A 16,130-nucleotide genomic window follows, 5' to 3' on the forward strand; every position below is an offset into this window, starting at 1 on the left:
TTAATAGGGTAAAGGGATTGCGTTATTGCTTCTTCCCGCTTCCATCACCTCTGGGTCTGAACTTGGAATCACTATTGTGTCATTCGTGAAGCCATATTCATGTTGCACAAATATATCACCTCCCTCAAAAAAAAAAAAGAGTCGCTTGAATTCATCTTGATACCCGCAACCCCCGATCATGCACTTATGCGCACTTGTTTAGACCCAGCTAGACAAATATGGGTTTCAGTATGCGTAATACCTTGTCCTAAAAAAGATGATGCTAAAATAATAAATACATATATAATAACCTATTTTTTCTGAAATAAAAGCTTTCTTTATCAATACCTTCAATACCCATATCAATATGTCTACAGAAACACCCAAGATGCAATACGTTCGATTCGGAAATACCGGTTTAAGGGTAAAAAAAAAAAAAAAATTCGCGATTCTTGTAAGGACAAAGTACTAATATCACCTTGTATCTGACAGGTATCTAAAATCTGCCTTGGTTGCATGTCATTCGGAAGCTCTAAATGGAGCCCCTGGGTTAAAGAAGAAGAAGAGTCCATCCAGATCATTCGAGACGCTTATGACGCTGGTATCAACTTCTTTGATACAGCTGATACCTATTCCAACGGCCAAAGTGAAGTCATTCTTGGTAAGGCCCTCAGAGAAATTGGTGCCCCTCGAGGTCGTATTGTTGTTGCTACCAAAGTCTTTGCTCCCGTACACAAGGATGTTGGACGTCATGGAAGAGAAGGCATTATGGAAGATCCCGAATTAGTCAATGGTTTTGGACTTTCTCGTAAACATATCTTGGATGGTGCTGAGGACTCTTTGAAGAGACTTGGTTTAGATTATATCGATCTTTATCAAATTCATCGTCTTGACCTTGTAAGTTTTTTTTTTCTTTTTCTTTTATAGTGTGATATATAAACAACATGGGCTTACAAAAGATAAACAATTAGGAAACTCCCGCTGAAGAAATCATGGAAGCATTAAATGACTTGGTTCGATCCGGTAAAGTACGTTACATTGGTGCCAGTTCCATGCCAGCATGGCAATTCCAAAAACTAAATGCGATTGCTGAACGTAAAGGCTGGACCAAATTCGTCTCGATGCAAAACGTTTATAATTTACTTTACCGTGAAGAAGAACGTGAGATGATTCCTTATTGTCTTGATGCAGGTATTGCAGGTATTCCATGGTCTCCCTTGGCGATGGGAGCTTTAGCAGGAAAGAACCGAAAGACAACACGTGCAACAAGTAGCTTTCAAATTACTTCTCTCGCTGCCGATAATCAAAAGGCTAGTAATGATCAAATGGTGGACCGTGTAGCTGAAATTGCAGAAAAGCGAAACAAAACCAGTGCTCAGATTGCTTTGGCTTGGCTTTATACCAAGAAATATGTCACTTCACCCATTGTAGGCGTCAGCAAAAAGGAGCATTTGATCGATTTGTTGGGGGCAATGGATATTAAACTTTCGGAGGAGGAAGTGCAATACCTTGAGGAACCTTATACACCCAGACCTATTTACGGTTATTAAATCTTCATGAATAATTTTAAACAATAAAAAAATTTAACTTGTAATATGATTTTGTGCACTAATCATCAAAACGCTGGGGATGCTCTTAGTGTTATGCATCATGTTACGAGCAATACTGTTTCTTTTCTTTTATTGTATTTAAGTGAAGACTCATCAAACTTTAATAATAACAAGGTGTTTTCAAACTGAACCTACGTTGCAGTAATAAAATTAGCACCTACGCTGCGCTCTGGTTTCATTTTCTTGACCTTCACTACGGTACAGTACATTATGCTTTGAAATCACCTTGTGCTGCCGCAGGCTGTATGACTGATGTATGACTATTTTCTACGACCTAATTTTACAAATCCTAAATAAATCAGTCTTTCATCGTATCATTTTTGTCAGAATTGTCTGATGGCAAATGTTTTGTATTAAGCAAACTTTGGGATATCAATACATGGCTCAGTGGCTAATGTTAATAGGAAAAAACGTGTCGGAGAACACGGCTGAGGGGACCTTTGTGTATGAATTTAGTATATTGATGTGTATCTTCTGATATAGCAGACAACTTTGGACCGCAGAGTGTTAGAAAGGTCTGTTGAATTGAATTTAGGAATGGAGATATTGAAGCTTTTGAGTTGGGCATGGACATATATACTATAATTCTCATGTTAAACATAGTTGTATCAAGAATATAACTGTAGTTCTACTGCCCAGCAAATCCAGAGAATTTGTGTCGAGAGACCTACCTATTCCTTTCATGAAAGCGGGATCTTATAAAAGGTTGAATAATCTCAGTAGATACTACAATTAAAGTCCTTAAACATTTAATTTTTTAACCAGTTCTAGCAAATGTTTCCAGCCAAGACAAAAAGAATTGAGCATTTTGGCCAGTTATATTGCCTTTCGGTCAATCATTTTTATGAAAATGACAATTGTTTTTGTGAAAAAGCCAATTTCCATAGATTTCACTGTACTCTCTACTTGTTTATATGTATATATGAGGCGCCTTCATTTTTTTATTCGAAACATTAAATTTTCACAAATACTTTTTCCATGCTGACAGCTTTTTGCCCATGTGAGTGTATATGAATATGTACTAAAAATCCTATTTATGAAATTTATTGTTGGGACCCAAACTCCGTTAGAAAAATTCTTTTTCTTTCCTCATTTACTTTTTTTTTTTTTTTTTTTATTCTAAATGACAACAATGTCAACAGGACATGGTAAAGGCATGGAGAGTTCTACAAGTTTTTCCAACAAGAGCTCACCGTATGGATCCAGTGGTAGTTTAAGTTCAGCTAGTGCACCTGTGCCACCACCACACAGAGTTCCTTTAAAAAGCTCACCTAGTTTGTTGTCACCGGCTGTTGCCCATAACGGACCAGAGGATGTACAATATTTTCAACAAAACTATCCACGAGCATCAGCAGTATCAGGGCCCAAACAAGCATATTATTCAATAGGAGAAACAGCCGAAGATGGCAATTATTTACCTGATAGTTCGTTACAGATGGCCATCTTGGCTGGTAAAAGAAGATATGATCGACTGAATGCTCCTGTCGACCCTGAATTCCCGCCCATCACAGTCGAGAATATCAATACATTACGACAAGAGGCGAAGGCAAGTCAGGATCCGAGTGTGAAGTTTTTTTTTGCAAGGTTCTTATTAGATGCAGTCAAACATCTAAGAGAAAATACACAGGATCCAATTAGAGTGAAGCAATTAAAAGATAATCTTACAGCTGAAGCAATCAAGATCATAAAGAAATTAACTGCACATAAAATTAGTTATGCAGATGCCCAATTCTTTTTAGCTAATTGTTACGGTGGTGGTTTGCATGATTTGAAAGCAGATCCTGATAAAGCTTTCTCATTATATTTACAAGGATCCAAACAAAACCATCCTGAATCCTGTTATAGAGCTGCTGTATGTTATGAACTGGGCATGGGGACCAAAAGGGATTATCGTTATGCTATGCAATATTATAGAAAGGCTGCTAACTTAACTGACCCCTCTGGCATGTATAAATTGGGCCTGATTTTATTGAACGGCTTAATAGGACAATCTAAAAATCCTCGTGAAGCCATCTCATGGTTCCTGAGAGCTGCTCAAAATGCAGATCAGGATCATCCACAACCGTTACACGAACTTGCCTTAGCGTATGAACAAGAAGAAGATCCAATCTCTTCAGTCATTCCAGATATAAACTATGCCAGAGAACTATACACCCAAGCTGCGCAGTTAGGTTATGCTCCATCACAATATAAACTGGGTTTAGCGTACGAAAATGGTCTGCTAAACTGTCCAATTGACCCAAGGAGATCCATCGCTTGGTACTCAAGAGCTGCCGAGCAAAATGATTCAAACGCTGAAATTGCTTTATCTGGTTGGTATCTTACGGGCGCTGACAATGTCCTGATCCAGAATGATAAAGAAGCCTATCTATGGGCCAGAAAGGCTGCAGATAGAGGACTTGCTAAAGCCGAATATGCTGTAGGCTATTATAACGAAACAGGTGTGGGTGTGGTTCATAATTTAGACGAAGCCAAGCTATGGTATCAAAGGGCCTCCAAACATGGTGATGAGAAAGCAACACAAAGATTACAGACGTTGGCTCAAGTTCATCAAGTCACTGTCAAAAGAAGACCCACCAGAGACAAAAATAATGGCTCCAGTGGAAAAGATTCTGACTGTACTATCATGTAGTTGGTGATTGAATAGACTTTTACATAAATAAAAAAAAAAAAAAAACTTTGACTTACACATACCGATCGCTCATCCGTTACTTTTGTTCGAGTACGCTATATACACCACACCGGATTTCTCAAGAGAAGGTTTGGGGGGAGGAAAAATTCTTTTTTTTTTTCTTGCCTTACCTTTCAACAACAATATCAACAAGAGAGAAATGCCACGTCGAAATTACAATGAGGACGAAGTTGAAGAGTCGACATTTACAGAAGATTATCGCTCAGTATTGAAAGAGAAGCACATGACAGCAGGCACAGCTCGATTAGCAGCACATAATAAAACGAGAGTAGCTTACTTTCATGACGAAGGAGCAGGCAATTATCACTACGGAGTAAAAAAAAAAAAAGAAGCGTACAAATATATACATGAAACGCATTTATTCACCTTTCCTTCCCCCCCTTACTCTAGGAAAGACACCCAATGAAACCTCATCGTTTAACATTAACAAACCACTTGGTGTTAAACTATGGATTACACAATAAAATGGAGATATTTCAACCTAGAAGAGCGACAGACGACGAGATATTAAACTTTCATTCATCTGATTATGTGGACTTTTTAAAAAGGTCAGTTTTATTCATATAAATAAAAAACAATGTGCAATGAAAAAACTTAACAGGTTCCCCGCATAGCGTCACACCGGACAATGTCGATAAATATGAGAAACTCTTTCAACAATTCAACGTGGGCGATGACTGTCCCATATTCGACGGTATATACGATTTTTGTCAACGATATGCAGGTGCAACTATCGAGGCTTCACGTAAGCTTATTGCCAATGGCGCCGATATATGTATTAATTGGTCTGGTGGACTTCATCACGCTAAAAAAAGTGAGGCCAGTGGATTTTGTTATGTCAATGATATCGTACTTGGTACATTAGAACTTTTGAGGTATTTTAGAGAGAAGAAAACGCAGATAATGTTAGGGTATTTAAATAAATTTGGTTTCAATAGATACTTTCCTCGCGTACTTTATGTAGATATCGATATTCATCATGGGGATGGTGTTCAGGAAGCATTTTATTCGACTGACCGCGTCATGACTGTATCCTTTCACAAGTATAATGGAGATTTTTTTCCAGGCACCGGTCATATTGACGAAGTAGGATCTTCACTGGGAAAATACTATTCAGTAAACGTGCCATTACGAGACGGTATTGACGATGATGCCTACGTTTGGTTATTTAAAGAAGTAATTGATGCAGTGATTGGAACATTTCAACCTTCGGCTATTGTTTTACAATGTGGTGCAGATTCATTAGGATGTGATCGACTTGGTTGTTTCAATTTGAGTATCCGTGCTCACGGTAGATGTGTGCAGATTATTAAGAATTTCAACATTCCTTTATTAGTGGTGGGTGGTGGTGGTTATACAGTTCGAAATGTCGCCCGATGCTGGACATACGAGACATCAGTGCTTGTAGATACCGAATTAAGTCCAAATTTGCCTCCTAACGAATACCGTGAATTTTTCAAACCAGACTATAAATTACATCCAGATTTAAAGGGACGTGTGGAAAACCAAAATGACAGAACCTATCTTTTAAAAGTAAGAGAACGTGTGATGGAACAATTAAGATATTTAGATGCTGCTCCCAGTATTCAAATGCAAGAGATACCACCAGATATACAAGGATTCTTGGATGGAGAACAGGAACAAAGAGAGGCAGAAGAGGATTCAGAAAGAGGAAAAGACAGAAGAAACACAAATGGGAGAGTCGCTTCAGAAGCAGAATGGTTTGACAATGATCAAGACAATGAAGGTGAAGCCCACGATTCTTCTTGGAATAGCCGTCAAATGGATTTAGATGATTAAAAACAATTTTATGAATAACCGTTTTTTATCACCCTGCTTTTAATTATTCGCTTGTATTATATTATCCCCCCACACACACAATCTTTTTTTTGTACCCTTATAAAATTACTTCACTATTGACATCTATAATTCATATCTCCGGGTCTGCAACACTTAATTTTTATTGCCTTTGTCCGTCAATTTAAGAAGATAAGTCATGCTTTTTTATTGATACAATTCAGAATGTCACTCATAGGCATAAAACACGAGCCATATTCAAGGTAAAGCTGCTCACATTGTTGGTACATATGCTAATTCTATTATAAAACACATTTTAAGAGTAGCTTGGTAATTGAATTATATCTGGCTATCAAAATTGCGTGTGGAATTGGTTGGTCCTGAATGAGACAGAATCCTAGCAGTTTGATGTTTATAAAGAGAGATTATACACAAGTTCAGGTTGCTTAGAGCAAAAATAAAGCATTTAATTCTTTGGAGAAAATCGCTAGAATTTCAATAACGTAAACCTAAGAAACACCGGGTGGAGATGTACTTTTTGTAATTAACTAACTTGTATACCTTGGTAATATTGGGCGAGCTGATTACGACTCTGTTTTAGTTGTAGGTTGCTTGAAGGATATTTCTAAAGATGAAAAGTTAAAAAAGATGTATTGTCGAAACAAATACGCAGGTGTAAACATTTTCAAGTATACTATTAAAAGTTACTATGGCAGTTTACATATATTACTTAAACTTAAAAAGTTTAGTTTGTAGTTGATAACTGGGCGGGTAGCTACAATCCCCCCTTTTAAAGCTTAAAAAACAGGTTCAAGATGATAAAGTATTATAAAAAACTGGCCGGCACGAGCTTTTGTACAAAACGGTGCTAGTTGGAAACCGTGCAAATATAATATCCTGGGAAGCAGTTATTTAAAGTAGAGTCACTTCACAGATAAACATGATCGCATTTGACTAATACCCGAAAGAGGCAACAAAATATTCTCACACTTGGAATATGTAATTTGATCCCCCAACTGCTCGCAATAAATATTTGCACAGTAAATTCGTGAATGTTGTAAAGGAGATGTCAGGTGAACTAATAGGAGATAGATACAATTTAATATTGTGGTCATCATTACATAAATAAATCTAAAAATTTACAGGAAGGGCACTACTTGGTTTTTGCACGAGATCTTTAAACTAATCCCTGCCATTAGCTTGTTTTGAGAGTGTAGATTTCAAGATAACCTTCTGAAAACAGCAGGCTTGAAAACTATCTACGTTGATGGGTTTTTTGCTCTAGTCTTGCTTTATACGGATTCAATTGTAAGCTAAAATCACTTTATAAACGCCCGTTTTTTTTTTTTTTTTTCAGGAACTGATTTTCAAATGTTAGGAAACACGGAAACATGACAACGTTCTGTTTTCGGAATAAAAAGATTATACTACGTCAGATGAATTACGCCAATGAGCAAACAGCTATTCTTATGCACGGATGTCCGTAATTTAAATAAAGAGAAATCTAAAAGAAGAAGAAATAAGTAATATTACACTGTATATGCTTATGGAATTGTATATTTTAAGTTGGTCATACAATAAAAAGCAAAGATCGGCTCTCCGTCAATCTTTTTTACAGCCAATCTGGATCAACTCAAGTCGTGTGAGTGCTCGTCTATAAAGCTATATTTAAGATGTATGTGGCACTTTAGCTATGCAACAAGTAAAAATTTAGCTTACCAGGCATTCTAATTATGTAGTTCTCCTATCTAAATGCTATTCTTGGATCTTATCTGTCAACTGAAAACGAAATGAGCCTCAGTCTTAGTTACAAAAAAAAAAAGAGTTAAGGTGATACAAAGATGGCTTAAAACAATAAATCAAGAAATCAGGCCAATTAGAAAAAAGTCGCAGCTTTGCAAAAAAGCAAGATCGGGAACTAGGTTTTTATGGTTGCAGTAGCTCTTTTCAATTCAAATGAAGAAAAGAATAGATATATTAACATCAGCCGATTTTTGAATTGATAAAATGATTGTGGCAAGTAAATGAATTGCTCGTGACCCATGGATGCCTATATCGATCAATTCTTTTTTTGTGTGTAGTACAGCATAAAATGTCCTGTGAGAATCATTCACACGCGAATAACCGAGTAACTAGGTAATCCTTTCGAAAACAAAAACAGGGAAGTTCTGGGACTGAATAAGATGAGGCTTTATGCACAATCATATCATTCTACATGATGATTGTAATTTTGCCACTTTTAGGCATAACTTTTGTGACTTTAGGATAAACAGGGTGGTGATGAAATCATTTTACAAAGATGAGGGATACCTCTTTTTTTTTTTCTTCATGAGTAAAACCTGACAACTGGTAAAATGCGGTTTTTAAATGTTTTTTTAGACCGTTATCTTTTTTTTTTTTTTATAAAGTAATCAATTTACATGGCGACTAGACCTTATTTTACTTTTTATTAAAAACCATTATATCGAAAATAAAAGAGTAGCACAACACTACAAACAAGACTGAAACTTATCTTAGTCCTTAAATAACTTTCTGACTACAAAAGCCATACCGAGTTTGAACATTACCACCTTTCACTTCTTTTCTGTTCATTTCGACAAAGAAAAAAAAAAAACCTTATTTTGTATATATCATCAATGAACTCGACTTTAAATTATACCAATGCTACTGAGCTTCTCGAACAAGGAAAAGATAAGGTTAGTAGATAATACCCTTTGCATCGACAACGAGAAATAATTCTTTGTTGTGTTTTAGGATGCATATGCGGCCTTTCTTTCTGTCGTTGAACTTTCGACTCAACAACTTCACGGGGTCAAGTTTGTACATCAAAGTAAGTCTAAAAGGCGAGATATATATAATAAATTATTTGATTCAGTTACTTACAATACTTATAGCCATTATATCTAAACCAAGTCAATATGAGGATTCCATGGCGTTACTTCGTTCTTGCCTTGATCAATTAGAAAAAATAGCTATCCAAAAATTGCCTGGCGCAATTCAGTCTACTACGAAAACCAAATCTCCGCCTCCTGTTCCACCAAAACCTTCTCTTATTCACCAAAAGCCGACAATTCCACCTAGGCCGAAAAAGGTCATTACACCAAATGATATCAATGTGAGTAAAAGATCAAGAGGAAACTCTGTTAGTTTTGCTGGTGTACAACAAAACACAATTATTGAGAATGATGAATTGCCAGAAACTATAAATAAAACAGATGAAACAGGAACAGTCATGATAGAAGAAGATGATGACGATGATGACGATGTAGTAATAGAATTTGAAAACAGTAAGCCCTAATTTACGAATAATTTATTATAGTTTGATTAAACAGAAAAAACAATGTAGCTAAATCACCAAAGAGACCATCTACCATAAATAACACGGTTCCGCCGGCATTACCAGCGAGAACAACGAGAGGAAGAAGTAAATCCTGGGTAGTCTCCAGTAACTCGACATCTAAAAGAAATTCAATCGATGTCTTGTTGGAAACTGTTGTTGACCCATCAAATCTTGTGCCTGCGCAAACAAACACAGGAGACAGTTTAGCGATACCAAACACATCTCAAACAACAGATTATGTTCCAAATATTCCTGCACCACCGCTATTGGCTACTCATCGTAGACTACATCAACGTTTAAATGAACTTGAAACGGATTTGGAGAACTGCAAAGAAGCTGAAGGGTTTCTAAGATCAGAAAGAAATCATAAAGTAGTATGTGCAAGACAGACTTTGGAAAAAGTGCGTACGTTATATATGAGTGCAATGACTATCCCGGATATATTACAATTCCCACCACATTTAACTGCTTATCAGTTAACTATCATCGAATCTTCGATTTTTCGGGTTATACCTCGCCAAGCATTATTGTCTCACTCTGGTCGCACTCCTCACCGAAAAATAGTTGCGTCAACTGATTTTTTTAATTTCATGACAAGATCCATTGAACATTCGATTTTATTACCCCAAGAAGCATCAAAGAGAGCCGAAATTATTCACAGGTGGATCAAAATCGCAACCAAATTATTATCTCTTAACAATTACCAAACTTTAAAGGCCGTTATTTCAGCTTTAGGTACTCCTCCTGTACAAAGACTAAAAAGGACTTGGGAATGTATACCCAAGAAGAGAATGGCAAGCCTCGAGCTGCTTTCGACCTTGATGTCGGAAACAGACAACTACCAAAGATATCGCGAACATGTTGGTTTAGAAAAGAACAGGCTTTGGTCTAAACCTGTCGTGCCATTTCTTGGTGTATTTATTCATGATATAACCTATATTCATGCTGCTTGTAAAGGAAATATTGATGATTCACGTATACAAGATGTCTTGAACAATGTCCAGCTCTTCCAAAAAGCACCAGAATATCCCCATATACCTCCAGCTTCTTTCAATACCACAAAAAAGCATTTATTCCGTTCCTCATTACATTTTGGTTCATCTTCCACCAAAAATACAAATCGGGTCACAACAGCTGCTCTTATGGGTGAAGATCAGAGGCAAGAAACTGAAACTGAATTAGAGCAACAGTTGATTGTGCAGTATATTCTCATGAGATCTTGGGTCAGCGAAAAAACTATCGACGCTCTCAGTAATTTACGTGAACCATCAAAACCAAGACCTACATCTCCTCCTATAACAACGTCAGGCAGTTTTACCAGCCCAACCCGACCAAGTAGTAACGTATTTAGCATCAGTCCAAGTGTCAGTACATCCACCAATGCACCCCTGTCTCTCATGACAAACTCATCTATCTTATCAAATAACGGACCTGCACTGAGTAGCACTAGTTCATTTATGAGATTCAATTCACTTACCAGCACCTCAATCGATGCACATACAGAACCTCATATCACATCCGAAGAAACCAAGAAGTCCCTGACTGGTTTCTGGCCATTCAGAAAGAGCACCGACATCAGTCGTAACATAACGGATTCATCATTGTTTGTACCTCAAGAGCAAAACTGGAGTGAGGATGAAGACGATGAAGATGATGAGAGCGATATTTCTAATAAGCACGGGCATGTTGTGTTTAGAGAAAAATCAACTATCGGAGCAACAAGAGGCCATAACAGGTCCATTTCACTGCCTGTTAAATCCATTTTGGTATCAGACACGTATAAATAGGCGTTGTTTGTCTTTTGGTAAACTACAGTAAAGTTCTTATAAAGATTTACAATAAACTTTAGCCTTAACTAGTTAAATTTTTATGCCTGCAAAAAAAAAAAAAAAAAAAAAAAAAAAAAAATATATATATATATTTATATATATATAAAAGTGAGGGAGTTTTAAAAAGTTTGCTCTTTTCTTTCTTATAAAACATTTGCAAATGATACCCAATAATACAAGCAAGAGAAAGTCTAGCTTTAACGCTTCCAGCCCGCCACCCTCTAGAAAACCATCTTTACACGCGGCATTTTCGCCACCTCATAATAGTATGGCGACAAGCCCTCCCGCACCACCTCAATTTGGCCGACCAATGACTTCAGCGGCAGCAGCAGCTGCTGCTATCAAACGTAGCAACAGTAATACTAATTTCACAACCCCACCACCACAACCTATACAAACACCACAATATAGAAGACAAAGTGGGAGTACGGCACCACCTTCACGTCAAGGATCGATTGAAACTGATCGAGAAGGAAGTGTAAACACAACAGCCGCAGACGATGAAGAGAATGCTGTTAATTCATCGCAACAAATATCAGACGGGAAGGAAAAAGAAAAGGAGGCTGCGGAAGGCGAAGTTGAAGACGATGAAAAGGAAGATATAGTGGTCGACATGGATGCTCACATGCAAGCTCAAATGGAAAAAGCTAAAGAGGACATGATGACGCTGCTGGAAAATTTTTCACCAGATCAATTACAACGTTACGAAGCCTATCGTCGATCAGCATTAAACAGAACCAATGTGAAAAGAGTAAAGTTGTCAATTAGAATTAGAAAAGAGAAAAAGAAACGCATTGTACTAAAAAATTAGGGTGTTGTTGTTGTTTTATTAGTTGGTAAGTCAAGTGCTCAATCAGCAGATTTCTCAAACAATGGCGTTTGTTGTTGCGGGTTTTTCCAAAGTCTATGTAGGTGAAATTGTGGAAAAAGGTAATTTCAAGCTGAAGGTGGTAAAATTTGATTAAAAACAAACTTTATTTCTCCTCAAACATTAGCTAGAGAAATCATGGAAGAATGGGGTCATAGTGGAGCTATCCGCCCCGAACATTTACGTGAAGCCCACCGAAGATATAAAAAGCATGAAGTAACCAGTTCTTCTTTGGGCAGAAAATTATAAAAATAAATAAAAAATGATGTGTGTGTGTGTGTGTGCCACACATATGCTATAAAAGGACATGTGCAAACAACAAACTTACAAAAATAACCTGATGGCAAATTTCGTTGTTATTGTTGTTGGCTATTTTAGCCATTTTCTTGTTTCTTTATCTTGCCTTCTCTTCTTTTTTTTCAATAATCGTTATTCAAATACTATTTCTTTCTTCCCCTTCTACTTGCTTCTTGTAAATGTATAACATCCCAATGATGTCTCCGCCACACGAGCCAAAAGCCTGTGGGTGTTTGTCTCTTAGAGCCGGATGCGTTGTCATTTGCTTTATTTGGGCGGTAAAGAAAATATTTCTACAATAAAATACATTTTCCATTGTACCAACATATTCTTTATATTTTAGGCATTCTCAATGTATTTGGCAGTACTATCATTCCAAAATCAGAGTTGTAAGTATTCTAATTGAGCTCTTATTGTTTGATTCTGACATTTTCTTGACTGTAGTATTTTATTCTTATTTGGCACAAGCTCCCATCATGGTATATGGCGTATGCAATCTTATTTTGTCCATAGTATCTATGGGCGGCATTGCCGTGCTGGCTATTGTATGTACACACGTTTTTTAAGGAATATTAGCCATGTTACTCATTTAATACATAGAATGTTAGTGCATATGTCCAGACCCTTTCCCATTCAATCTTCGTCTGCGTATTTCTCGTTCTGGTTGATGGATTCGTTAATGTCATCCTGTTCATCACAAGTCAATCTGCCTTTTATAACTGGTGTGTAGACTCTTCATCACAAACAATCACAGAAACAGTTAACGCCACTCTTATTGAAACCAACAATACTCTCAACTTTGATTTCTCAAACTCTGACTATTACAATTGCCATAATCTTTGGCAGGATGAATTGAAATTTGGTATCATTTTTTACATCTTAATGTTTGCTTTCTACGTAGGTTTTTTTTTTAAAGAAATCAATAGACTTTCCCTAGGTACTAAATTACTCATTTTTATGATTATTTAGATTTATTGGGCGTTATGCATTTATAGATGTTCTCTTTATAGAAGAGAGTATCAAACCTCTGCTGACTTTGCTCATTATCGCGAAGGCATGCCCATGATGACCGGTGCCAATGTAAATATACCACAAGCTGCCATAATCAACGGAAACCCAAATCTCCCTCCTGGTGCGACTTTCCCCAATGACCGAAGCATCATTGTTTTAAACAACCAAAAGCCACGATCAAAATCTAACAAAAAGAAGGAAGCCTTCTCATTTAGAAACATTAAAAAATCTATTGTCACCCCTTCAACAGTTTCGCCCATGCATGATCAGTTACATGTGCCCTTTAGTGACACCTCAAGACGGGACTCACAATTCACCATTGGCTTCCGGTTAGGCCCTGATGGTAACATCATCGATATTGAGAATGCTCCTTCTCCAACTCCAACATATATAAACGGAGCGGCGATAATTGATAACCAACAACAACAGTTAAAACGTAAACCAATAACTAAAGAAGATCATCATAACCAGTATCACGATGGCAATGACGAAGGATATTACTAAATTAACATTCAAATATTCCCAAACAATTCCCTCTTCCCCTTCATCATATATACATATATATTTAAAATAAATAAATGCATTGTAACTACGTAATAAAAAAGGAAACATTGATGTAAATTTTTTAATTGATGTACTGATTACAAAGGCGCTCCATTGGCTTGGTTCTCCATGATTATCGGGGATCACAAAAACCCTTTTACGTGGGCTTAACATGACTTTTTCGTATTTTAGTTGGCTACTAGCACGTAATAGTCAATCAACTTCCGAACCTTAAAGTTGACGTCGTGAGAATGTCAATTAATGATGCACAATGATACGTTTTCAAGGTATATATAATCGCTAGTAATTCCAATATTTATAGAATAACTTAATTATTTTTCGTTGTGTATCAACCCAAATAGGTCACCTACAAAAATATTACCTTTTATAATCTGGATACTGTCACCCAACCCGGCTCTGTTTTTATTATGGGTGTAACATACTACGTAGCGACAATAGTAACCTAACCTTTCAACATCATAAATGAACACAAAAAAACGGAGGTTCAAACATCATACATATTAAGTGTACCAAGTGCAAGCAAGTCTTTTTTTTATTTTTGATTATGCCGCTTGTAATACTTCGAAAGTGCCGCTACTTATGAAGTGAAACTTAGATTTGACAGCTTATTTTTAAAGCAAATGTGCTTAATCCGCCTTAAAAATGTAATATCGGCTGTCCATTTCAAAACTTGATATTTGGGATGTGACACCCGGACATGACATGTAAATAAGCAGGTTCGGGGTTTCATGAAATAAATAAAAACTACACTGTAACATATGTACCAAAACAAAGGCGGGGCGTGTTGTCTCGAGTAGAATAATGCACGCACAAAAATATAAGCATAAATGCCTTTCAAGGCACTTTACTGAGTTTGCTCTATTATTTCTACATATTGCTACAAAGCTACTAGCACAATATACAGCTATATACCCATATAAATACATATGTCCAACTTTGAAAACTTCTCGAAATAACTAGGACCATAGCAGACCTTCTTTATATATGAAATACTGATCTTTAGAATAATTGATTTTTGTCTAAACTGTGATGTCAAATTCTGGTTTCTACCAAGATGTTTTTATAGATTGAAGTAACTGTGGGGAACATCATTTCCTGATAAAAAAAAGAAAGAAAGGTGTATAACGACATGAATTGGGAATGGATTTCTTCAATGGATTTGGGCTACACTTGTCACCGAGGCTTTATATTATGCTGTTTAGACGGATATGCACTCTCTTAACCTTTGGATAGATTCCAGCGTATAAGCCATAGATTCTTTGGACAAAAGCCGAGGTGTTGGTATATGTTGAATCACAGGTAAATACGTCTATAACTTATTTTTTAATGGCCCAAACGATGGCAGTAGCCTGATTCTAATTTTTTTTTTTAGGGATTTCGATTCGTATTTGATAGACTACATAAACATTTATTTCCACGTGCACTTTAAGAAACAAAAATTTAAAAACCGGAACTAGGGAGAGCTTTAGTAGAAAGGTCTTCATAAAGTATTTCAGCATTTTGTTGAGATTTTTAAAACGTTTTGGTAAATAACACCTTCAAAGTTCATATAGCAAATGTATCTTCTAAGAATGCCAAAATCGACGTGAAACCATCCTTTCTAGACAAACAACTTTGCTGTGCTAGGTATACTTATCTCCTTATTGGCGGAGATACGCTTAGTATGTGACGTTTACTGTACTGATGGTGTAACAAGCATGGCAACAATAGAAATTCCTTTTAACGCGACAAAATCAAGGAACACGGAAGAGTGTAACATATCAAAATGAAATGATTTAAGAGAATTCTGCTCTTGTGTTTGCATTATACTTTAATGGGGTTGTAATGTTGAGAAAAGCAACAATGACCTATTCAGGCGAAAATTGTAAACAAGAACGGATCTGCTTATCGAATTAAATTTCGAAGATGCAAATATTTACATTGAATCGAAATAGTAATTTTTAGAAATTCACTTATTCCTGATTTTAAAAGCATTGCAATCAACTTAAAGGAAGAAAGGATCTCCGGTAGACAAAATTTATGCGGTCTGTGGCTATTGGGCCTGACCAGACCTGTATACATTAAAATTTAAGCGATCTTACTGGTTGAACTGCATATGAATCATTCATTATCAGAATTCTTATTGTGAGTCTTACTTTCATGT

At 36.5% G+C, this 16,130-nt stretch overlaps 6 protein-coding genes across 6 annotated transcripts; all 6 read left to right on the forward strand.

The window, feature by feature from the left end:
- Nucleotides 1-279: 279 nt before the first annotated feature.
- EV154DRAFT_463151 (NADP-dependent oxidoreductase domain-containing protein) lies at nucleotides 280-1,656 on the forward strand. The gene is made up of 3 exons (XM_051597620.1): nucleotides 280-403; nucleotides 472-876; nucleotides 951-1,656. The coding sequence occupies exons 1-3, from the start codon at nucleotides 347-349 to the stop codon at nucleotides 1,527-1,529; spliced, it is 1,041 nt and encodes a 346-aa protein (XP_051458427.1). The 5' UTR covers nucleotides 280-346; the 3' UTR covers nucleotides 1,530-1,656.
- Nucleotides 1,657-2,687: 1,031 nt separating this feature from the next.
- EV154DRAFT_506039 (uncharacterized protein) lies at nucleotides 2,688-4,327 on the forward strand. The gene has a single exon (XM_051601240.1). It carries the CDS (start codon nucleotides 2,713-2,715, stop codon nucleotides 4,219-4,221), a length of 1,509 nt encoding a protein of 502 aa, XP_051458428.1. The 5' UTR covers nucleotides 2,688-2,712; the 3' UTR covers nucleotides 4,222-4,327.
- Nucleotides 4,328-4,420: 93 nt separating this feature from the next.
- EV154DRAFT_562662 (uncharacterized protein) lies at nucleotides 4,421-6,081 on the forward strand (the record flags this gene model as incomplete). The annotated part of the gene is made up of 4 exons (XM_051605736.1): nucleotides 4,421-4,594; nucleotides 4,672-4,829; nucleotides 4,896-5,156; nucleotides 5,220-6,081. 4 exons carry the CDS (start codon nucleotides 4,421-4,423, stop codon nucleotides 6,079-6,081), a joined length of 1,455 nt encoding a protein of 484 aa, XP_051458429.1.
- Nucleotides 6,082-8,466: 2,385 nt separating this feature from the next.
- On the forward strand, nucleotides 8,467-11,282 carry EV154DRAFT_506048 (ras guanine nucleotide exchange factor domain-containing protein). The gene is made up of 4 exons (XM_051601241.1): nucleotides 8,467-8,774; nucleotides 8,833-8,908; nucleotides 8,973-9,365; nucleotides 9,425-11,282. Exons 1-4 carry the CDS (start codon nucleotides 8,715-8,717, stop codon nucleotides 11,203-11,205), a joined length of 2,310 nt encoding a protein of 769 aa, XP_051458430.1. The 5' UTR covers nucleotides 8,467-8,714; the 3' UTR covers nucleotides 11,206-11,282.
- Nucleotides 11,283-11,360: 78 nt separating this feature from the next.
- Nucleotides 11,361-12,438, forward strand: EV154DRAFT_506050 (hTAFII28-like protein conserved region-domain-containing protein). The gene is made up of 3 exons (XM_051601242.1): nucleotides 11,361-11,998; nucleotides 12,081-12,177; nucleotides 12,243-12,438. Exons 1-3 carry the CDS (start codon nucleotides 11,408-11,410, stop codon nucleotides 12,362-12,364), a joined length of 810 nt encoding a protein of 269 aa, XP_051458431.1. The 5' UTR covers nucleotides 11,361-11,407; the 3' UTR covers nucleotides 12,365-12,438.
- Nucleotides 12,439-12,494: 56 nt separating this feature from the next.
- On the forward strand, nucleotides 12,495-14,027 carry EV154DRAFT_551004 (uncharacterized protein). Its single transcript, XM_051604957.1, has 5 exons — nucleotides 12,495-12,690; nucleotides 12,756-12,801; nucleotides 12,857-12,957; nucleotides 13,013-13,309; nucleotides 13,382-14,027. The coding sequence occupies exons 1-5, from the start codon at nucleotides 12,592-12,594 to the stop codon at nucleotides 13,925-13,927; spliced, it is 1,089 nt and encodes a 362-aa protein (XP_051458432.1). The 5' UTR covers nucleotides 12,495-12,591; the 3' UTR covers nucleotides 13,928-14,027.
- The last annotated feature ends 2,103 nt before the right edge of the window (nucleotides 14,028-16,130 follow it).

Source organism: Mucor mucedo (genome assembly GCF_025094135.1).
Source record: "Mucor mucedo strain NRRL 3635 chromosome Unknown EV154scaffold_37, whole genome shotgun sequence".
NCBI lineage: Eukaryota > Fungi > Mucoromycota > Mucoromycetes > Mucorales > Mucoraceae > Mucor > Mucor mucedo.